This window comes from Myripristis murdjan, chromosome 17 (genome assembly GCF_902150065.1).
Source record: "Myripristis murdjan chromosome 17, fMyrMur1.1, whole genome shotgun sequence".
In the NCBI taxonomy this organism is placed as follows: domain Eukaryota; kingdom Metazoa; phylum Chordata; class Actinopteri; order Holocentriformes; family Holocentridae; genus Myripristis; species Myripristis murdjan.
In genome coordinates this window covers 2728494-2753913 of record NC_043996.1, presented here as the reverse complement: position 1 = coordinate 2753913, position 25420 = coordinate 2728494, and the positions used below count along the sequence as shown (strand labels likewise).

Here is a 25420-nt window from a genome sequence, read left to right as displayed (position 1 = left end):
TGGCTTAGCACTTATCCTAAAGTTTGGAGTTTGGGAAGTTGGGATGTTTGTGTAATACATTTTTCTTAAGTTAGGATAGGAACATGGATTAAAAAGCTGCTTATCTATAATGACTATTTTCCTTAATCAGGTTCTGACTATAATTGCCATGGTCACCAAACAGTTATGGTAGGACTTGACAGTTTGAAAGTTTCTGTGATGTGGCCCCTGGTCTTTTGTGTATGGAGGTTTCATATTCTCCCCATGTTTGCACTGGTTTCCTTCCACAGTCCAAAAACATGGAACTCATGTGAATTGATTACTCTAAAAATCACTCTAAAAACTGAATTAATTATATACCTCCTATTTTCTAAAAAACAGTTCTTGGACAGAAATGACACAATTCTCTTAATCCATTTAACCCCAGTCTGGGATTCTCCATTCCTGGTCATCCCAGTTTAACATCACAATGCAATGGATTGTGGCGAATTCGCTCAAGCAAAGTCTGCAGGATTATGGACATGTTCATAAAAGGGAAAATGTTCATTAAAGGGCTTCAAACGTCTGTGAGAACCTCACGCACTCACGCACTCACAGTGGGCCAGACCCAATACCCTCAGGGACTTACTGGGAAGATGTATCAAAGTCTTTGAGTCTGTAACTGCAGATACTGAAATTGGGCCATTGACTAGCAACTTTAACTGACCTCTGGCCATTGTATGCTGGTATACGTTCCCACCCCCTGTGACCCTGATTACAAACGGAGATATGGAAAATTTATGGGTGATTGATGAAATTATTATGGTTTGAGAAAACTTGGTATGTTAAAAGCCTTTCCACATTGCATAGGATCTTCTGTTTAGAAGATCACTGTTTGAAGATCCCAATCAGTGACATCACTGATTGGGTGTGACCAGAGGTGCAACATGCCTGAGAGTTTCAACATTTTGAGAACAGTGAAACAGAACTTTTGCTAGTCGTATCTACTTCCTAAAGTCAACATCTTACAATGTCAGGTTTGAAATGAGCGTTTCCCATATTGGAGAGAATGGAGAAAGTAGTGATGCTTCACCTAGGAAATTCTTGCAGTTTATACAAAATTGTAATAGTATAATAGTGAGATTAAGTGCATCTCTCTTGATACTTGATATGTATGTACATATAACATCTTTATTAATTTTGATAGTGTCCTGAGTTGGATTTTCTGCATCTCCTTTTTCCTCACCAGCCTCTTAACTATGAGAAGAGGAAAGCCCACACACTCCATATCGAGGGTGCCAACATTCACCCAGACTCCCGCTTCTCTCACCTGGGGCCGTTTAAAGATGCCACGTCACTGCGAGTCATTGTGGGTGATGTGGACGAGCCTCCTGTTTTCTCCATGGACTACTACATCATGGATGTCTATGAGAACTCACCCACTGGCACCCAGGTTGGCACGGTAACCGCTGTGGACCCTGATAGCACCAACAGTGCAGTCAGGTAATAAAAAAAAGCCCATAAGAATATAGATGCTTTGTATTTGTCAAAAATCATGAATGTACTTTTAACAGTTTGCACCTATGTCATCAAGCATGCAGAAATGTTAAAATCGTGCTTTGAAAAATCTACATAAAGATAGTCTGACTCAAACACTGTAATGCTGCTGAGATCAGACAATATGTCAAGTGAGCCTCAAGGATTTTTATTGGTAAAAGAAACAATATGTCCAACTCAATGAAGCTTCTGTGCTGAGGTGGCCTTGTCTTTTCCAGAAATGCTGATGGAAGTAGTTTGTGAATGAACTGTCTCACTTTCATTTCTGATCACCCTAAAACCTCTTTTTGGGGACATGTTTTGGACTGGTGGGGGCGTGTGTGTTACCCTGGTGGGCTTATCCTGTAGTGACAGCTATGGAACAATCTTCAAGCTGCAGTTTAGTCTTGGTTAAGCAGTGCCAGTTCCTTGGACTTCCTTTTTTTATTGGATAAAGCGAAGCGGGTTTTCATGTCTGATACCGCCCACCCTGCAGCATATGTTTCCCCAGGGTAAGTGTGAAGTAGAAATAAGAAGCAGGTGAAATATGGAGCTCTTGGGGGCAATATTCAATCACTCTGCTTAAGAGTAACTCATTGGGATGATTTACAAGTTGCATTTACCTGTTCAAATTTGGATGGACAACTCAAGATACCAATAAGAGTCGGGTGGGTCTTACTAGCTCCCTTGCTCTTTCTACAAAAATCAGGGACCTTCTTTCCGGCATTTTATTCAGTACTGAAACGGGGACGAGGTTGGTTGCAGTTGGCTACAGGTGTAACACGGCCTCCTCATGGGTCTCCTGCACATTCTCAATGAATGTAAAAGCATGAGTAGGTGACACTGTCTTTCATTTATGTTTTTCTACCTTCTGCATAAGTTTTTTAATGGCTTGTTCTTCCCTTTAAAGTTTATTTTGCTAGATCACAATATCTTGCATCATTCCACAGGTACTTCATAGAGAATGAAGATGAGAAACCTTTGTATTTCACCATTGGTGTGAGCAGCGGCATCATCAGGACGACTCAGGTTTTGGACAGGGAGGAGATGGCGTGGCATAATATCACTGTGATGGCTGCAGAGGTTGGTAAGTTCACAGGGGGCAGATCAAGCTATCTGTTGTTCATTTTTCTGTAGAGATATCCATCAACATCCATACATCACAAAATGTATGTCTCCTTAACAGACCATACCAGTGATGTTGTTCAAACTTTACCACATTTTACATTGCAATAAACCATTTTGTTAATCATGCAAGGATACTGAAGATTTCACAAAATATAGTCAAATCCCTTGATTTTCAAACTTGAATTTCTGGTTGAAAGACCCACCCTATAATGGTCTGTGCAATTCATAAACCACAGAACGGAAACTTGGCTGTGTAAAAAGACAGATTCACTCCACCCAATTTCAAGTCAGATAAATAGATAGATAGATAGATAGATAGATACTTTATTCATCCCGAAGGAAATTCACAGTTTTCAGCAGTATCCACAGAGTACAAGATTAAGTAAATAAAAAATAAAGAATAATAAAAAATAAAGAATAATAAAAAATAAAGAATGTAAAAAATAAAGAATAAAAGATGACACTCGAGATCTAAAGATCTAAGTACCCAATGTGCAAAAAACAAACAAAAAAAAACAAAAAACAGTGTAAAACAATGTGCAAAATACCCCAAAAACCATCAAAGCACATCAAAGCACAACAGTGCTGCTGCTCTTAGGAAAGTAATGTGAACAACTTTATTAACCTTATTTTCAATAGAAATATGGACACAGCCAATTTATGTTTTGTGTGTGTGTGTGTGTGTGTGTGAGAGAGAGAGAGAGAGAGAGAGAGAGAGAGAGAGAGAGAGAGAGAGAAAGAGAGAAAGAGAGAGAGAGAAAGAGAGAGAGAGAGAAAGAGAGAGAGAGAGAGAGAGAGAGAGAGACTTCCAGTCAGGCCCTTCCAGTCACTGGCTAGCTAACACACTTCTTACTACAGCAGCTAACACAACAAATGATTGATTTTTTGAAGATGTCCCTTAAAATCATCAAATAAGTTAGTCGAGCAGATTAGTGATCAAGTGGAGTGTGGCACAAAAAAACAAACAAAAAACAAAACAAAAAAAGAATGAAAGCCAATGGCAGGATAAAAAAGTTCAGTAGAAGTGTGTGGTATATAGGCTACATGTTGCATGTATTATGCTAAACATGCCACATCACTGGTATGGTCTTGTGAATTCAACAATGAATGAAGAAAGCCCATTTCAACCCTTAGTCATTTTCAATTCTTCACAATTCTTTTTGAAATAACTGCAATGTTTTATACTTGCTTAAAGTATTGAAAACAATGTTTTGTATACTATTCTTAAATTATTCACCACGGCCCAGTAATTGGAAAAAAAACTGTGTGGACAACACAGAGGGTGATAAAATGAGAAGAAACACCCAATGAAAAGCTAATTTTGCTCATAACTTACAGGAAATGTGTCTGCTCATTAGGATCATTATCAAAAATTTCCCTGGTTGGGATCAATAAAGTATATCTATCTATCTAAAATGTATATTTGGCTTGATGTTGTTGCATGCTTGATGATGTATTTTAGGAATTAAAGTTATGAGAGCTGAAAGAGAATTAGATGCATGTGAATTTTGCTATACCAGAGACCTGAAGAAGATCGTGGTCGGATTGAAACCACTGCAGTTAAGTCAGTGGCAAGTCAAGCCAATGTGCACGACTTGTGTCTCTGCCTTCAGCTGTTTCTCCTCTCATGCCTCTAGTCAAATTTTTGAACGAGTCCATCCTGCTTCACTTCAGCCCTCGGTGCAAAAGCAGATATCAAGGATTGCATGTTCATCTGTCTTAGAGCCTGTGCTCTGAAACAACTTCAAAACAGGTTAGGGCATTTTGAGGAAGCCTCAACTTTTGCAAAATGTCAAACTTTAAAGTCAATTTTGGTAGAATCCCCCTATCATCACTGATAGATTGCTTCTGAGGGAGAGTCAATCAATTCTTTCTTCTTGATCCTCCTCCCTCTTTTCTCTCCTTGCTGATGCTTATCTTGCCAATTACCCTTTCCCATACCCTTTACGCTGCACAATAGTGTGTGGGTAATGGACTGGACTGGGGCATCCATAAATGCCAGCCGGCTCACTCACCCTGATGTTAAGTCTCTGGTGATTAATCTCTGTACCAAACTCTCCTCTTTATGAGGATGTAGGTTAATTATCAGGAAATTAAAGAGGAATACCACTCACTTGAAGAATTCAGAAGATGTTAGTCTATCATGTCCCTCTTCATGGTAACTTACTGGGGATTAAAATGAGTACCAAACCTCTTATGGGAATATGGGTTAATCAGTAGAAAATTAAAAAACATCACCCCTAATTTTAACAATTTCCATACCCTGTGTACCACATTAAGACTACAAGCTTCATTTTTTAATTCTTTACTGACGTTTTCTCCAGGGTGAGAGAAATGTTTCATGACTCCACGATGAATACAGATGTTTTTAAAGGAATGGTAAAAAGTTACAAAGTTAAAATTTGGATTTTCTAATTTATTATTATTCTTCAGTGCTACTTTCATCATCCACTGACATTTGAGAGTTCCTAATAGTCAATAACGGTGGGAAAGGAGTTTTGGGGGCTGGTATACATTCCATCAGGGCTGAATTGGCTTTGGTTCTTCTTGTCTTCAGCCTTGGTAGGACCAACTAACTGGCCAGCAAAGTGAAAACACAAAGCTTGCTGCAACTGCAATTGTTCCTGGTCTTACTAGCATTTATGTCAGCAAATGTTTTAACAGCTCACTTGCTTGGGATGCTTGTAGATCATTACAAGCTAAAAAGCATACAGTTCCATCTGTCAGACTGAAGTTCTTTATTAGCCGTCACCTCTGATACAACAGTAGATTGGTAAAATAATCCTTGGTAAAATGGTTGATCTATATCCAAGAACAGCACAAAGTCAGCCATCCCTGTTACTCACAACCATGTGATGAACCTGTGGAGGCTAAGGCTCAAACAGGTGCGGAAGGAATAAAAGCATGAGGTCGCGTTCTGATTGGATCACTCCACTCGTGTGTGTGAAAGTAACTTTTAACATGTAATCCTGAGAAAAACTCAGAAAGCAGCTGATGGCCCTCTCTCTGAATAGAATAGACTCAGTTTCAAGATGTTTTCTACACCCAACAATGACAATAAAAAAAAGAAACATTTTAATGAGACATTACATATGATTTTAGTTTCCCATCTCTTTAAATGCCAAACGTATCTAGAAAAGCAACCCTGGTGATTACATGCTCCCTATTTTTTTTTTTTTTTTTTTTTCTTCAGGTATGCTTTGACATTTAGAGTGAACCTGAATATTTATGCAAGAGTCAGTACATCCATATTTGTTGATGTGCATGGCTATTGAATGGTTAATATCATGAAAATGGGCTTTCAGAAATGAGATTTCCACCACTTGTGGCACCTAATCTGACAATGTGATACTTACATTGAAGTAAAACTGTGTTTGGATGATGTAATTCAACAATGAGCATTAAGTTAGAACATTACTCAAAATGGGTAATATTGTGGAATGAATCCCTTCAAATACATTTGTGGTTAAATGTTGATGTTTTAGCTGTAATAGTAAAATGCAGGTGTACATGGCCACGTCCATTCCCAATCCATTCTTACCTCTTTGCTTTTCTCAGCATTGCAGGGGGCATGGAGTTAGAAATCTGTCCTCTGTAATGAAATGTGGCAGAGAAATCAGGATGTCGGTGCAAAGGTCATCTTCATTTTGTCTGGTAATTCTATAGAGCTGAGAGTGGATAAGAAAGTAATACACACTTTAGCGCTCCAGTGAATGCAGGAGAGAAGGGAGAGCTGGGGTTTTTTAGACCATGTGGTATCTGACCCTAACGCCTGGTTATCACCTCAGGTCTGATCAGAAAGGGTCTGGGCTTTCACTGCATAGCTGCCACCCAGATGCACCCTGTAATCCACCTCTAATAGGATGTGAGGAGAGGAGCCCGGCAAAGCAAAGCAGGGCAGGGGAGAGAGGCTTCAGAGAAAGACAGGTGACAGAGAGAGGGGAGAGATGAGAGCGAGATAATGACAAACTAGCAGTCACAGTGCTCGAGTATGACTTAAATAAGTTGACAAACGAAATGAGATATCACCAGAGCTGTCGAGCCCACCACGCAGATCAGACACAGCACGTACAGGGCTGCCCGCTTCCTCCATCCAGGGCCTCCACAACCAGTCAGAAGCTCCATTAACACATTGAAACCTGAAAGAAATTGACTTGATTTCTTTGGAAAAACATGGAGAAAAAGGCAATGAGTACATTATCAAAGAAAAAAACAACAGAAAATTAGCAAGAAAAAAGAAATACGGATTTTTTTTTTTAATTACATGAAAACTTGTTATTAATATATACATATATACTCTCTCTCGCTCTCACACACACACACACACACACACACACACACACACACATCAGATCGGTGATGCTGGATCAACATCAGATTTCTTGTTTTTAAATGCTTGTGAAAGCATGCAAATTAATAAGAATTACACACACACACAAAAAACAAAATTATAATTATTATAATTCTATATAGTTAGATACTTAAAATTATATTGCAAGAAAAAATGCCAAACAATTACCCTGAAAATTTGTATAAAGAAAAACAACATAAAATTACCAGGAAAAAAACAAAAACAAAACAAACAAACAAAAAAAAACTATTGTGTCCTTTCCACAGAGATGACTTCAGTTTGTGTCCAATTTTGTTTGTGAGCCAAATAGTTCCATGTCCCCCCCTGGCTCCAGGCTGTCAGCTGCTGTCCAGTTTAACATGGTGGGCTGTTGAGGAGCCTCTGACCGGTGCAGTCCACCATAAATACTGAAGCTCCTTCCTCTCCTTTTAGTCCCCAGCCATTCAAAAATGTGTTTTTCTTCTGTTTATGTCCCCTAGACCTTGACTCTACTGACTTGTATCTGTGCAAAGTTTGTCACTAGAGGTGTTTTCACACTCCTCCTCTGAAGGTGGAGGTGTGTGTGTGTGTGTGTGTTCACACCCCTAAAATCTGAGATTCAGACATACCTCAGGCCAGTTGGATTTGCTACATCACAAATCCAACAACCAATCCTGTCAACCAATCAGGTCGTGCTATGCATATTGATAAGTATCAGCTCCACCAGTAATGAACAATATTAAAGAGATTTGCTCAAAAGAAAAATATGGCAACTGTTGCAGACAACACGTTCACAGCTCTACTTAAGAGGGTAGGCGGGTAAGAGTTTTCATGTTATTTTAAAAATTATTTTCTTTCCCTTTTTTGTTGCTGTTTTTTTTTTCTTTGATAATTTGCTCATTGCCCTTCTCTCCATGTGTTTCAAAAAAAACCAAGCCAATTTGTTCAGGTTTCAAAGGGTTTACTCGAGCTTTTGGTCAGTTGTCGAGGCCCTGTAGGGGGCTGTTTTCACGGAAGAAACTTAAGAGTGTGTGATACTGATGATCAGAGATTATTTTTAGAGGCTTAATAAATGGCTGGAGGGGTACTTTAACTATTTCGGTCCACATGTACAGCTTGTTTGAAATGATGCTGAAATGGAATATGACTTTGAACAACTCCTTGTGAAAGTATTTATCATTTTGAATGTGGATGTCAAAATAGTATTACAATTTCAGTTACTATGTTACTAAGTATTATTACAAGTGTCACCCCCACACATAGTGACCCCACACTACCTCCACCCAGAGGCGGTCCTGGCTAGTTTTGCGCCCTGGGCGAACCATCCCCCACTCCCCCACCCCCACCACATCAGGCCTATCATTTGTTAACATCCTATTAACTAAGAATAACACACTAGAAATTACTCATAAAGCTATATCACATATAGCTTACAAAATGTCATGTCAGTGTTTAGGAAGTTATTTAGGTTACCATAGACCCACGTATAGCAAAAAAAATTAAAAATTCCACAGTCAGGACGTATTGTTTACCAAATCCACAGACTAACAGGCCAATGTGAACTTGCACTTGTTGTGTTGCAAACACAAACTAGCCTATGGGTGAAATTAATTCCATGACATGATGCCTAAAATTCTAATAGTTGCTAGTTCAGCAAAACTAAAAACCAAAAAAAAAAAAAAAAAAAAAAAAAAAACTTCTGTGGTTAAGTGTGTCAACATATTAGCAAGAGGCTAATAAATAGGGTATAGGCTACTGTTTCATTACATGCACAATTAACGTCACGCATAGAGACGTGCATACCTTTATCTTTTGAACGTTTCTCCTCTTCTTCCCTCCTTCTCTTTCTGAACTGGGCACCTGTTGTTTTTTTGGCCTTTTGTCCATGATACTCCATTGACTTTTTGTTGTTGTTGTTGTTGTTTGGCATTTTCACATAACCGAATAAATTACATGTAGCTGTAAGGGGTCTATATTAATTTTATGAATGAAATACAATTTATTTGGAAGCAGCAGTTTGTGTTGTTTGACCTGGGATCTTTCATATCAGAGGTTAGTCTATCCCCCGCCCCCCTCCCCTTTGCTTTTCCTGAGACTCACAACCTGCGCACAGCCTCTGCAGTCGCAAGTTGATCCCCCGCGCCCCCCTCCCCCTTGCCTTTTCTTCTGACACACACGACCTGTATACATGACTCTCAGCAGCAAGTTGACGTGATAGTAGGGGCGCCTTAACGCCCACTGCACCAACTTGACATGGAAATGAGCGATATTAGTGTAGAAACGATTTTTTTTTTTTTTCGCGGATGCACTTTTTTTTTTTTTTTTGGACGGCGCTTGTGCGCCCCCAAGTAGATTGCGCCCTGGGCGGTTGCCCACACTGCCCATAGCAAAAACCGTCCCTGCCTCCACCAATGAAATGAGAGATGAGGCTTTCCTTTTTTTTTTTTTTTACTTCTTTTTAAAAAAATTTTTACTTCTTTTTAAAAAAAATTTTTAATACTATTTTGCACTATGTATATAATGTTACTTTAACTAATTTCTGGCTTTTAGTTTTTCTGTTTTTTAGTTGGACTCTTGTTGCTTTGGCAATGGCTAATAGTGATCTCATTAAACAAATTCACAAATCCACAAAAAAGGGGGTGAAAAAAGAACAGTGAGAGGGACTAGGGACCATAATGAGACAGAAGCAGAGTAATGAAGAGACACATGTAGATGAGGACGTATGAGCGAGAAAAGTTCTGCAGCCCTAGATAGAAGTGCACACACACCAGCTTTACTGGAGAGGATGAAGAGAAGGCTGAATGCCAAAGGAAAACCAGTTCATTACAAATCAGTCCAGACATTCCAAAAGATTATATGTCATGGTATCAGAAAGCTGTCAGGGATATGAAGTCAGCCTGCTTGCTCGATGAAAAAAAGTGCAACAACTTTGGTATTCTTCAATGTAAGAAGTCATGTCCTGCCCATCTCCTCGGCACTCAATATTTGGCAACATAAGAAAAGTTATTAGGTCTATTCTCTACCCATCATATCTGGTGGCAGGTTCCCAGCTGGCCATTCAAACAAAATTACCAAAAAATATCAAAGCAGTACTGGCATTTCATACTGCTCCTTTGTCCTTTATGCACCGTGACTGATCAACCTACAAACTAACAGGAGCTTTCAAACTTGAAGAAAAAAAAAAAAGAAAAAAAAAAAAAGAAACACAAAAAACTGGGGTTAATAAATTCACACATTCACTCAAACTTTCTTTCACACAGCATGGTATACTAAGAATGCCATTTTCTTACATCCTTATAAGCCACATTGACTACACAAGTTTAGAATGCAGTTGGTTATATTGCTTGTGCTAGCACCTTTGAAAACAAAGTTGTTGGCACAGTTCAAAAAGGTAGAAGGAACCTTTAATGAGATGAGATGCTGGTGGGAGCCTTTTGGACATGACACAGAAAAGTAACAGGTTGGCAGCTGGACAAGAGGGACTGAGGGCTCTGGACGCTCCACTCTGCTCTGCTCAAGCTGCATAGTGATAATTCTGCCATGCTTCTAATTTCAGTTATCATGCTCTTCTTAAGATGCAGATCTGTCTGGCAATCATGGTCCCAAAGTCAAACGCCATCCATCTTTCAGTGCAGATTGGTGTAGTGGCCTGAAATGACCAAGCTTGATCATAAGATGCATGCTGCATTCCTTAAATATGCTCTGTCAAGACACTTTGATTTGGAGCCAGATACCAACCTATTAAATACTACATACGTCTTGTATGAACTGCATACTGATACGCATACTCAAGGGATCATTCAGTGTACTCAGCACCAGCAGACTGTTCAGACTGCAGTACACTGAGAAGGCAGCTATAATCACATGACCAGGTCACCCTATAAAACACAGATGAAAATCTGCATTAATCAATATTATAAATGAATATCAACAATTAATATTTGGTAGGAGAAGGTCCTGGGTTCGATTCCCACCCAAGGTCCTTTCTGTGTGGAGTTTGCATGTTCTCCCCGTGTCTGCGTGGGTTTCCTCCGGGCACTCCGATTTCCTCCCACCGTCTAAAGACATGCAGGTCAGGTGAATTGGAGAAGCTAAATTGCCCCTAGGTGTGACTGTGTGTGTGAATGTCAGTGTTTGTCTGTCTGCCCTGCGATGGACTGGCGACCTGTCCAGGGTGTTTCACTGCCTTCCGCCCAATGAGCGCTGGGATAGGCTCCAGCACACAACCCCCCCCACCCCCCCCCCCCCCCCCCCCCACCCCCTTTATTATCATTTCCTGGTTAAAAAGACACATGTCAACACACTGGTTTAATTGCAGATGGGTTTAAAACTGTATCCTAGTAACTAACTTGCCAGCTTTGTACACTGTAAAAAGTATCAGGGTGGTTCTACTAAAAAACTTAAGTTCAATTGCTGCCTTAAAAACATAAGTGAACTCAAATTCAGGAAAAGCTTTTATTCAACTCAAAAAGGAGAGCTAAAAATGTTGCTAAATTAATGATAATTTATTGTTTGAACTTGATACTCCAAGTTGAAAAGACTAGCAATTTTACATTATCCATTCAAGAAAACTTGCTGTCTCTTGTCAAAGAAACTTACAATTATATGCTATTTCAACTCACATAATTCAGTTATACCAGTTATTTAATTTATGATTATTTATTTTATGAACTTGATTCTCTTAGTTAAAACAACTCACTAAATTAAATTATCCATTCGAAAAAACTTGCTGTCTCTTGTCAAAGAAACTTACAATTATATGCTATTTCAACTCACATAATTCAGTTATACCAGTTATTTAATTTATGATTATTTATTTTATGAACTTGATTCTGTGAGTTAAAACAACTCACTTAATTAAATTATCCATTCGAAAAAACTTGCTATCTCTTGTCAAAGAAACTTACAATTATATGCTATTTTAACTCGCATAATTTAGTTATATCAGTTGTTTAATTTATGATTATTTATTTTATGAACTTGATTCTGTGAGTTAAAACAACTCACTTAATTAAATTATCCATTCGAGAAAACTTGAATTCTCTTGTAAAGGGAAAATAACATTACACGTACTTTCAACTCACATTTTTAAGTTAAAAAAACTTAATATATTCATACCATATGCCTTTTCAAGTTAATTTAACTCATGTTTTTAAGGCAGCAATTGAACTTAAAACAGCAAATTAAGTACACTAACGTTTTCAATTTTTATCCCTTGTCTCGACTAATTACACCAAGTTTACCAGTTTCCTTAAAGATTACACTGAAAACACTTACAACTCAAATGTTCAACAACATTTATTTAAACAATTACCTCAACTTACAGCTTACTTCTCAGTCAAATACAATTTTGGCAAATGACAGATGAGACAAGCCGAAAGCCAGTGAAATAACATTTATCTCCACGACCACAAATAAATGTGATGAAGTGAGACCATATGTATGCATGTTAAACAAGAACATTGTAAAAGCATATAGCTTGTCGACTTGCAGCATGTTATCTGTGATATAACATCAGAAATTATTCCTTATGTCAAACTCTGCTATCTAGAGAGCCCTGTCTCCTAAAATTGATGTTCTCATACAACCAAAGTGTGTGACTATATTGCCGTGGATTATGTTTGTTTGTAAGGTGGGGTGGTGAATGGGACAAACAACCCACTTGCGCCCAGGTGGCCTGAGCTTCAGTCCAGCGCGACAATGGTGCTTGTTTGTTGCAAGCGTTACATATGTTACATGATATTACCATGACCAAGTGGTTTTCATGCCTAGAACTAACCTTTGCCTAACCTTAACCAATCATTTTCGTGCTGAAACCTGCCTTTCCTTAACCTTAACCAAACAGTTTTGGTGCCCAATTGTAACAAAACCGAACAAAACAAAATGCATTCCCCCCTAAACATAGTTAAGAATGCAATTTAGTTGTATGGAAACATTTTTTGGAGACAGGGTTGGGTGAGATGCACTGCAGTACTGAAACAAAATAAACTTCACTCTCCTGTCACATCCGACTTAGGAATGAAGTTGTTTCACATGTTTTTACGCTCTATATGTAGAAACCTATTATATTACTTATTATGCATAATGTCTATTAAGTCTCTTAAAATAAAACAATCTCTTAACTGTTGAAAAAACACAAAGCTGTAATATAGTTACAAGTATTGGTTATGGGGCCCATGCACACAGTAAGTTTGATCTTGGTGTAGTATCCATAATTAGCTGATTTGTACCAAGTGTTGCACATGCTCACAGAGTGTCAAGGCAAGCTAGTGTATCAGGTTTGGCATCAACTGAACATATTTTCACATTATATGCAGTTATGCATGATGTTTGTCATGTTTGTTAAAGCCCTGTTTTGATTTTGTTTGTTTGTTTGTTTGTTTTTTGCAATTCTCAAATTCCATAATAACCTTTTAATCTGCATGGCCCAGTGATGCTGCAGGTTAAGTTTTGTCAAAATCACAAGACCAGCATATGACCTTTGTGCTTCAGGTCCATTTTCACCAACTGCAAATTAGTCATGGCCAGCACCAAAAAAAAAAAAAAAAGGTAGAAGTTTGCCTCCACATTGCAGTGACAGTGCATATTATCGTGATTATTTATAATGAAAGTCTTTTTAGTACCTTACTCAACAGTGGTCTTTAGGGAGAGTTAACAGACATTATCTTGTGTCCAGTCAGGGTTCATGCCAGGGGAATGAGGTCAAATGGTGCTCGCTTAGCTTCTGAAAGTCATTTGCTTGTTTCAAGTTATAAGCTTTAATGTTTTTTTTAATGACTGAGCCAGGATGAATTTTTGTGATGTGCCTGTTCTCTGAGAGCACCCAGGGTCCTTGCGTGATTGATGTTAAAAGCATCTGAGGACGACACACGGAGGTCTTGAGACTTTACGGATATGTGCTCTGACTTCTTAGAGCATTGCAAAGTATGGATCTGATACTAAACTTAAAATGCACAATAGCAACACAACCAAAAAGCTTTGCAGTGCACTTTGGCTGGCTGTCAGCAGATAAGATGTTTATTGGAGAAACTCCAGCAAACAGTTTTTGTTCCCACCTGAACACGGACATGAACCCTGCACCCTCAGGATAAAAGGCTGATGCTATACTGTCTGATGGCAAACACAGCTACCCACCCCTGGGGCCAGCAGCAGTTTTTGACATTGATTTAAAGTAATAACTGCTGACATTTCTCATAAATATATATCCATTATGATACTCTTGCCAGTTTAACACAACAGTGATTATAGCGAGTTCATTAACCTTTAAGATTTTCCGTTTGCTGTGTCTTTGTCTTTCTCTGGAAAAATCCTGCGGTATATATATAGGAAGTGATGTGTTTAGGTTAAGATAAGTGGTGTTGAAAAAAAAAACATTTTCTGTGCAGTGTTCTTCTCAAAGTGGTTACCGGTCTGTAAATATAACTGAGCACAGTCGCTCATTCCCAGTGGGTTACACACAAACTGTGTAAGGCTGTTTGTCAGAGGGAAAGTGAAATGACAAAGCTGGCTGTACTTCAGAGATGGACAAGGAACAACTCAAACTGCTTCTTGTGTTTACTTTCAGACAATCCACGTTTGGTGAGCCACGTCCCTGTGACTATTCAGGTACTGGACGTCAATGACAACACTCCATCCATCGCTGGGGGCAACGATGATGTCATAGTGTGTGAGAGCACCAAAAATGGCCAGGTAGGTTCCTGATACAACAGCCCTGGGCAATAATATTCTGGGAGAAACATGATTGGGCAGGAGTTTGTTTGATGCATTCAAGGTGTCTTCCTCAGTGTTGCTTTGAGACCTCTAATAAGATGTTTTTTAAAGTCCCTGAGTTTGGATAACAGTAGGTCAAAATAGGACCACACTAGACCACACTTACCGTCAACAACCAGTGTCAAACATCGTTTGCATAAGTATGTTCAGAATATGCTATGATATTAGAGGTCTACTTGTTCACTCCCATTCTTAAACGTCAGGGTGTTTTGTTTTGTTTTGTTTTTTGTTGCAGTATATCTCCCGTACTGAACTTAAACTGAAATTACCGTCTGACAGAAAGGTGATGGTATTTTTTGCTCAGTGGTGTGCTTTTATGAATCGCCTGCAGAAGGAGACGGTAGTGCCAAATTAGCAGGAGTGGTAAAACTCAGATGCTAAACCCCTTTCATTAATGATGAGAATGCCTACCGCCACTGTAGTGCGCACTTTGGCAGTGCTAAGAGCACCGGTACCTTTTATGATTTCTGAATACGGGCCATGGTCTTAGTTTCTGAAGTTCCTTGAGAGCTGATTCCTCCCCACGCAAGCTTTTGCAATCCTGCATCTATATCTGAATAAATGTCTCAATCCACAAATACTTTATGTGCAATAATCTCCCATGCACCATTATCGCCGTAACCCCTGTCCCCTTGTAATATTATTTTTTTGTTATATTGTTGTGTCTTGTTGTTTCTGCACTGTTTACATTATGAAAAGGAAAATAACAAAGAAGACAGAACTTCAGAGGTGGAACTACAGTTATCACAGAGTGTACTATATGCACTGTTCCAGGATGTTTCCACCAGCTGTTCCTCATTTCGTCTGTTATCTTTCTGAGTAAACTGCCAGCTTTAATTCAGACTTTCTCATACCCCAGCCACCCACCCACATACACACACACACACACACACACACACACACACACACACACACACATGCACACACAGAATAAGGAGGTCTGAGAAACACTGAATGACTTTATTTGCTTGAAACAATGACAAGGTTGAACTCTGGTCATAGATGAATAGGATATAATTAAAGTGACATCCGGATGTGCCACTGCAGACTAACAAGGACATTTTGCTTAAAGTTGTTCTGCTTTGTGGAACATAGCAGGGCTGCTGGCTTTTACTGTTTGCACTTTCTGTCAAGGTATTGACAGTGACAATCTGTTCTCATCCCTCCATGTATGGCACTCATGTCAGAGATTCCTTCCACACCTTATATTTGTAGACTATGAGCTTGCATACCGAGCCTAGGACATGGCAAACTCACAATGCATACGGCTCTACAAAAGCTCCTGTCAGGGATGTTGTCAGTTCATTAGAGAACAAAATAGCCTTTTCAGGTTTATGGAAATTTATTTATGACTGTATGATTTAAACTGAACTGAAAAATACAGATAGAAAAAAAAGGTAGTAAATTAATCTAGGGCTGACATGCTGACTGCCTATACCTCTCCCGGCCCCTGGAGCATCCTAATTCTCCATTGTCATCCTACATGAAATTACCATCTTTGCCTAATTGTTAAGTGAATTGTTTTATATATAGCACATATCATGTGCAAGGAAGCTCAGTGTGCTTCACAGTTAACCCTTTATAGGGCACTTATTGAAATACTTTGAAATTCAAAAAAACAACCCTAGACTGTTATTAGTGAACATGACATGAGTTTGTTACTTTTATAAAAAAAAAAAAATTAAATTTTCATTTTCCTATAGAAAATCAAAGCCAATGAGATTGGTCAAATGCCACAATCATGTGACCTGGGATGTAGAGCGATCTTTGCTGATTGGCTGGGTGAAGACCAAATGATTATTGAACTAAATGAGACAGGGGATGGGCCTGATATGTAAAATTTCTGAAATTACCAAAAATAGTCACTTGCCCGATAAAGGGTTAAACCCTACACACATGTTGTATACAAACATGCATGACAAACAGTGATGGGAGTAACGGCGTTACAAAGTAACGGCGTTACTAACGGCGTTACTTTTATCAGTAACGAGTAATCAAAGAAATTACTGTTTCCCCCGTTGTAACGCCGTTACCGTTACTGACAATAAAATGCACCGTTACTTGCCGTTACTTACTACTAATACTTATTATTATTATTTTTCTATCCTATTCGAAAAATGTGCGTCTTGTGGAGAAAAAGCGGTGTGTCAATTTTCAAACCGGTCGGACTTTGCAGTTTTTCGTAACTTATCAACATACATGGAGAATGACTGAGCACAAATTACAAGAATCATCTGTGTTCTCCGATGGCAGAGCGGATAGTTTCGCCGCCTGTCGTACAGAAGACCATCACTGACATCACTACTTTAAACTATAATGAATGACTTTTTCAAAGTAACGTGCCCAACACTGACAATGATAGATGAAATTTGACAGCAATGTCCACACTGCAACAGCAATGCAAAAATATGTGCATTAATAAGAGGATTTAAGAAAAGAAAAAAGTAATCATAAAAATTACTTTCCCCAGTAATTGAATTACTCTTCTGCAGCAGTAATTGAGTAGTAATCAAAATTACTTTTTTACAGAAGTAATTAGTAATTGTAACTTATTAGTTTTGTGAGTAATTGGTCCCAACACTGATGACAAATGAACGGAAAACCCAACATAAAATGTCTTAGTAAGGTACTGGGCCACTACAAGCCGCCAGTACAGCTTCACTGCACCTTGGCATAGATTCGACATGTCTCTGGAACTCTCTTGGATTTTCTCCTGCAGAAACCAAACTCTGTTAATCAGGCTTTACTTTATGCTTTAATCAGGTAATAGAAATTGTGTGTCTTGTTCACATGTCATTTCTGACAATAGGTAACTGCCGTACAAAAGGGAAAACTGGGTTACTGGAGTAAATGTAAATGCACTTTCAATCACTACCAGCAACCCCTACTGTTATTTACAATTTGGTTTGTTATACAATGCTTCAAAGCAAAAAACATATACCATTAGCCAGTGCAGTGATCCAAGAACAGATATGTGTTCAGAACTCTAGCTGCAGTATTAAGCTGCTGTCACCTCAGGGCCTTTTTTGGAAAGGCCAGAGAAGAGGGTATTACAGTAAACTACCTAAAATCTCATGCCCAAATCTGACTATGACATGAAAAGCTCTCACATTTATAGTACTTTTAAATAATGAAACTGTTCTAGTGATGCTTGTCACGTTGCGGCAGACAGGCGGACCCATACAGAGGCAAAACAGGCAGGCACAGGAACTGAAGAATTGTTTAATAATTGTTTATTCACCAGACTCCGGTTTACAGACAGGTGAAGGTGAAGGTGACCTGAGAACACTGTGAAACACTAGGAGTATAGACACAAGGAGCTATAACACCAGGGAACATTGATGGCATACTGACAAGAAACAACGGGAAACACAGGTATAAATCCACACAGAACTAATCAGAGAGACAAGACAGCTGGTGAGACTGGAGATACAGGATAGGACAAAAAGATGAAGGGGTGGAGACCAACAGAAGTAATCAAGGAACAGATGAAAACAATACCAAGAGTAACTCGGAGCAGAGGCTTGTACTGCGAAGCAAGTCTCGACATGGCCCCAGTTGGACATCACTGGTATCATGAGGGTGGTTCGAAACTGGCTTTGTGCAGCCCGACTCTCTTGTCTGAGCTCTGTGCACGTTCACATTAAAAGAGGCGTTTGGCCCATTTTGTGCAGGAAGAAGGTCACATGATGCACCAATCGTGTGCTGCCTAGTTCACTCATAATCATTATGGAGAGCTATGAGGAGTACAAAAGGCCTAGATGTGATAGACTGTAATTTTTAACCAGTGTTTTTTAGATGTGGTTCCAGCAGCATCAAATGAACTTGGCAGGATATACTCAGGGCTCTAGTTTCCCGGCGCAGCGCGGGGTGGCGCAGTGAGGCGAACCCCGCGCAGAGCTAGTTTCGACCGGCGAAGCGGCAGAGGCGGACAGTTTCCAAGTTTCGCAGGCGGAGGTTCGCCGAGATGGGAGTGGCGGCGCAGCGGGGGGAGGTGCCGACAGATTCGGCTTGGCGCAGTGAGAGTTTCGTGCCAAAAGGCTTCGCCGAGGTGCGCCAAAAGCTCGCCATCTGAAACCACGTCTACTTTCAGCGCAAGGCGGAGCGGAGCCGGCGCAGTGGAAGTTTGGCTGCCTGGCGCACATCACCAAAACCTCACGATCAGCACAAACGGTGCCAATCTCCTTTGATCTGACATCAGCTGTGACGGGACAGTTGATATGGAGATATATGTATGTGCTGATTGTGATCGTAGCGTTGAATAGTGTTTTTTTCGGTATTTATTGCATCGTTCATGTTCCTGACATTCCGGGAGCCTGCCTGTGAGGTTTTGGTGACGTGTCCGCACTGCTCGCCGGTCTCCGCTCCGCGCCTGTCTCCTGAGCTCCGCTCCGCCCGCGACAATAGACCTCCATGTCAGCTGTGTAAACTTTCATTACGCCTTCGCGCAGCGCATTTTAAAGGCAAGGACAGGGGCTCATTTGATTGGTTAAATGTGAATCGGCTGTGTCAAACCCACTCCATGCCTTCTCTCCTCCCCTCCGCCGGTAGGAGGGATGGCGGAGTACTTGCGCCACCGAGACCGGCGTGCCAAACTTGGAAAATCCGCCTGGCCACACCCAGTTGGCGAAGCGCATCTGCGCTACGCCCCGGCCTCGCCTGGTCTGCGAAACTAGAGCCCTCAGTGATACTTGAAGGATTAATAGACGTATTACCTGAGGCAAACAGGAAAAAAGATGATTTTAAGCTGATACTCTTAACCTTGTCCGGAGCAGCATATGTTACCATGGTGATGAAGCCGGGTCAAACCCTTCAATCTGGCTTCGTAGTACAGCCCTCAGGTAAGCAAGGCCAAGCAACAGGTAAACATGAGGGCCACACAGAGCGGGAACAGAACTCAAACGACAAATAGATCATAAACAGAGTCAAGCGGAAATACAAGAGTCCATGAAATAAAACACAAAAGTCCATAAAGTCAGAACTGTGACAGATGCTATTAATATGACTTTTAAAGTTCAGGTCACCATCCAAAATTACACCAAGATTCCTGGTATTCTCACTGTTCTTCAAACTGTGTGTGCTTTGCATCCTAAAACAATTATAACTGACTTTGTTCAGCTGCAGAAAAGTAATCATAGGCATTCAATGGATGTAGTGTAGTGTATCATCTGCATAGCTGTGATAACACATACTGTGTTTTTGTCAAAGTTTCTGTCAAAGTTAACATGTTAATGCATGGACCTTAACGCGTTATTAAAACATGAATGCAAATTAACGCATTGTTAAACTTTGACCCACTTTTGACCATTAAACAAGAACAGAACAACGAAATGAATAACATGACAACCTGTGGCCCGCTGGCTGGTGAGTTAAATATCAGCTTAATGCCAAGCTTTTTTTTTTTTTTTTTTTTTCTTGCTAACTTATAGCGTTTTTCCACTATACAGAGCCGAGCCGTGAAGGTCCGTGCTGGGCTGTTTGGCCTTGGAGTGTTTCCATTGCTTATGGTACCAGTGGGTCGGCGTCATAGAATTAGAGAGGCGTGCTCGTTGCCATGGAGTAGCAAGAGGAGCTGTCAGTTGTTACATTAGCTTTTTGCTACTTTTTTTTATGGACAAAATCTTGTTTGACTAAATTGCCGGCCAGTGGCTTTGTTATGGGCCGGCCGCGGTACCGGTCGGCGTCAGGCGGGTCGGCCGCAGCACCGGCTGCTCACCTGTCAGATCCGGCAGACGTGACCGGGTGGGCGCGGTACCGGCCCGCCTGACTCCGACCGGTGCTGCGGCCGACCCACCTGATGCCATCATCATCATCATCTTCACAGATGCTCTGCTATCTGTGCTTAGTGGTCACATTTCCATTTCCATTTGTAAGAAAAATGTAAACTAGGCTACAAAACAGAAAAACCCAACAAAAAACTCAGCAAGCAAATCAATTTCTTCCATAAACTCTCCAGAAACTAATGTTTGTAAATAATAGCCTACTGGCTGAAGGTTTAATGGTTGACACTTGTCACTTGTCAGTTTGTAGCAGCCTGGTTAACTGACATTCTAATGGACCAATCACGAAGGAGATCTTATTTAGGCCCGCCTCCGCGGCCCCGTTCTAAACGGGCCAGCACCAGATGTCAAACCGGGCTGAAATCTTTCACGGTTGGTTCCTGGAACCAAGCAGGCTGGTGTAGTGGGAATGAATGCGGAACCGTGAATTTCACGGCACGGCGCGGCACGGCACTGTAGTGGAAAAACGCTTTTAGTGCTTCCAATAGTCAAAGTAGTACGTTACTGCTGGCAGCGGTGCTCTCAAATCACACTGGGATGCATAAGGGGCAAATCTGTGTGTTTACAACAGGGAATCAACCATAGAACCTCCGTTTAAGAGCACTCATGATTAATCCTGACTACCTTGTGATTAATGTGACAAAAGACGTAATCACTTGATAGCCCTAATAGAAAGAAGTCCAAAAAAAGAAAAGAATCCAAGGCACACTCACTTCAGTGAAAGAAGCAAAAAGCCTGAATTTAAGTAACATTAAAATGTACCCATTTCCCCATTTTTGCGCTGTCTTCCCTTTCTCTCTCCACTTCCCTCTCAGTTTTTTCTTCTTTTTTGTTGCCCCATCTGTCAGCATGTGATGTGTCATGTGAGCTTCTTACCCAGTGAGTGGTGCAATTAGTTCTTATTACTATCATCTGTGTTTCTGTGAACTTGGCACCCTGAGGAAGGCCTGTGAGCCGCAACACGTTGGTTGCATTTTAATCTTGCCATATATCAGCCACTTTGATATATTTTTTTTTTTACTTCTTTCACTGAAGAGAGAGTGCCTCAGACTCTTGTCTTTTTTTTTGGACTTTGATTGTGTACCCCAATTCCAAGAAGTACCTCTCTGCCTTCACTCTCATAAGCCAAAGCTGCTTTCCTTTGTTGCTGACTTTGAACAGAAAGAACTTAAATTGAGAAAACAGGGAATACAAGAAGTGCATGTTTCATTTGTATCAAGTATGAAGCAAACCGATATAGAACTGGCAAGATCGGCCAACAAAATCGACTATTTGAATTAAGATGCTCTGCTCTTATCAACCATATCAAAGACAGTGCTCAAAACAGAAATCCCACTGGCCTGATTATTAACTTAAGGTCATTAGCTCACTTGAGAAGAACTGCATGTTTCAGTGCTGTGGTTAGCACAAAAAATAAATAAATAAATAAATAAAAAAATTGAAAACATTATGCAGATTCTTAATCCTTTCAGTGTTTTTACTGAGAAAATTGCAGACTCTCTAAATGACTCTTTATGGATGTTTCAAGACTGTTCTTTAGGAGCTGCCTGATAATAGTACACTGATAGCAACAAGACAACAGCAGATTGCAAGGAGGTGTTAACATTGTCAAAACCAGTGTTAATTATACGCAGTAAATTGAAAGTGTTAGTGTCAGTCTTGTGACTACATTTTGTTTTAATCTGATTTTTATTTTTATTTTAGTCCAGTTTTAGTCAATGAAAATTAAAGATGTTTAAGTTTCAAGGTTTCAGTCAAGGCACAGTTATCAATTTTCTCTGGAATTTCAAATTAATGCTCAGAATATGACAGAATCCTCTACATCCTTTTTACAGATTGCTGTTGGAAACATATATTAGGCTCTATTCAAGTTTTATTTAAGTTTGAAGTGTGAACAAGCAGTCTGCAGGCACGCATCTAACTCTCACATACCCTCTTTTTAGCCCTTTTTACACAGAGATCAGCCTGACATAGCCTTGACCAGGCTGTGTAAAAGGGTCTCTTTTTCTCTCTCTCTATTTCTCTGCACCCAATTTGCATCCCTGGTCTTATTTCCTTTCCCTACAAATGTGAAATTTATCTACTTTTGCTCTTTTCTTTCGGTCCAGCTGTGGCAAAAACACGGCTGCACATTTTTTGTTTGCTTCTCAGCATGAAACTACGAGTTCCCAGTTCGATCAGCACTATCTAATGGTGTGCACCTACAAGGTCAGCACTACCAAAGAGATTACCCCTGATTGGATCTCTTCCCAACTCATCTCATCCTGGTGTTTCAGTCTTGTTTTTACTCACTGATGAAAGTGTCAACATCACAGATTCATTTCATTTAGCGCTGCCTTTACGGTCTTGCTTTTGTCAATGAAAAACTGGCATTGATGAATACTTTTAATCATAGCACTTGTCTATGAAGTTAAAGCTGGTAAAAGAGTTAGTTGAACAACCTTATCATGCTGAAAAAGGTGAAAAAGAAAAATGTATCATGCTTCCAGTGACAATGACAACCACTGGGTTAATACCAGCCAAATATATATATATATATATATATATATATATATATATATATTTCAAAATGTTTCAGGTCAACTGAAGTGCTAAAAAAAAAAAAAAAAAGACAAAATCTTCCTCCAATACATTTCAGGTATTCACAGCGATTTCACACTGAGAGCCTCTGGAGAGCGGGCCTGTTCATAGCAGCTGCACTGAGGGAAAACACACTGATGGGCAGATAGTCCAAGCAGCCATGTCAGCATACAAATTAGCAGGGCTGCAATTTCTGGCCAATTAGCCTACCAGCCAGCAGGCAGCAGAGCTGGAAAGTAACACAACTTTGTTCTGTTTATCTTGTGTGTTTGTACTTGAGTGTTTATATTACTGATAACTTTGACTTTTCCATCGCTGTGTTTTCAGAATAAAACGGGCCATCAATATGTCTCTGGAGAGGCACATTGATGCATTTGGTAAATGGGCAGCTTTGTAATCAGGCTGTTGTTTGGGCGACTGAAAGGTCCTGCCAGCATCTCTCATGTTACACAACACTGTTAATAAGTAGCTGTCAATAGTGATTGATCAGGGATAGCGAGATGGCCCTGGGATAGAGGGAAAAGGGAAGGTAGGGACAGAGGGAGAAAGAAGTGTAGGGACAGGAACTGATGGAAAGAGCAAGGATGAAGTAGAGGGACACCTGCTCACCCCCCCGGCTCCGGGCTCAGAGGCCTGGCACCAGAGTGTGACACTAGCCAAATGATTTGGAAAAACAGCAGTTGCCTCTTTTTAATTGGTATTCGGTGTTTGTTGTGGTAAAGGAAACAGAAGGAAAGAAATTGTTGCTGATCTTAACATACATTCCAAAGTCTCAAAAGTCAATGGGAAAATGAATCGAGGGAGAGGAGGCAAGTGTGGACAATATTTTCACTGAAATATGTAGTTATTCAGACAATATTCACAATATGTAAACTGAAGATGTTTAGTTTGTCATTATTATTATTATTTAAACAGGAGTGTCATTCTTAGACAGCATTATATCACACAAATGGTTTAATATGAATGAGAATTGGACAGATGTTGATCAGGAAGTTTATGTTAATGGTGTACAAATCTTGTATTGGCTGGAAAAATGAAAAGGGCAGGAGGGGTCAAAACTATGGCTGCTCAATAAGAGGCCAACATTTGCAGACGCAGGAAAGTCAGCAGTCATGTCACGTTGACGCAGGCTCCACCACGTTGGCAATAAATGTAAATGTTGATATGCAATATACACTCAATGGCCACTTTAGTAGGTTCACCTGTTCACCTAATTCAAATTTTTTGTCCTCCCTATTTATATACATGAGGTGGATGAAATATTAGAAACAGCTCTCAATAAAATGCAGTCCAGCCCAACAGCAGCACTACCTATGGGCTCAGTGCCAAACATAGAAGTGAGTGAACACCTCTATTACTACTACTAGTTCTCTACTGTGACGAAAAGAAAACCTGAGCATTTTAGGCAGCAGGAAAGGAAAATTAATCACTGAATTCAGGTGTTTGATTCAGTCCCGTTGCCACAGCTGTATAAAATCCAGAAGCTAGCCATGCATTCTGCCTTTACAAACATTTGTGAAAGAATGGCTCGTTCTAAAGAGCTCACTGAGCTCCAGCGTGGAGGAGGGATAACGCTATGGGCTGTTTTTTCTGGGCTCGGCCTCGGCCCCTCAGTTTCAGTGAAGGGAAATCTTGATGCTTCAGCTCACTGAGACATTTTGGACAATTCTCTGCTTCCAGCTTTGTGGGGACAGTTTGGGGAAGGAAGGCCCTTTTCTGTCCCAGCATGACTGAGCCCCAGTGCACAAAGCAGCTCCATAAAGGCATGGCTGGCTGAGTTTGGTGTGGAAGAACTTGACTGGCCCACACAGAGCCCTGACCTCAACCCCATCCAACACCTTTGGGATCAACTAGAACAGAGATTGCAAGCTGGGCCCTCTGGTCCAACATCAGTGTCTGAGCTCACTAATGCTCTTCTGGATGAACGGGCACAGACACAGAAGAGTGGAAGCTGTTCTAGCTGCAAAGGGGGATCAGCTCTGTATGAATGCCTATGGCTTTAAAATGGGAGGTATATATTGATATTTTGTTTTAGAAACATTGATATTTCAGTGTATTTGTTGGTTTGTAGAAACAAACAAAGTTCAGTAAGTTGAGTTGAGTAAAATACAATTTAGGGATGTACAACATCTTGATAGGATTTGTACACTTAACATTTTATGTGACAACTTGAGAAAAATAATTAAATATGTTTTCCTTTTTTATTTTGGAAGTGTATCCTGATTTGCAGCACAGCCAAGTTAACCTTGGAATATTTAATATTTTTTATGGGGAAATTATTTAAGAGAGAGAGAGAGAGAGAGAGAGAGAGAGAGAGAGAATGTACATTTACTTGTAC

General features: G+C 40.1%; 1 protein-coding gene across 1 annotated transcript in view; it reads left to right on the top strand.

Moving 5' to 3' along the window:
- LOC115375710 (cadherin-18-like) overlaps nucleotides 1–25420 on the top strand; it is a 161611-nt gene that overhangs the window by 100662 nt on the left and 35529 nt on the right. The window contains exons 6-8 of the mRNA XM_030075236.1: nucleotides 1208–1461; nucleotides 2445–2581; nucleotides 14517–14641. Coding sequence (XP_029931096.1) covers nucleotides 1208–1461; nucleotides 2445–2581; nucleotides 14517–14641 — 516 coding nt within the window. The remainder of the gene's footprint in view (nucleotides 1–1207; nucleotides 1462–2444; nucleotides 2582–14516; nucleotides 14642–25420) is intronic.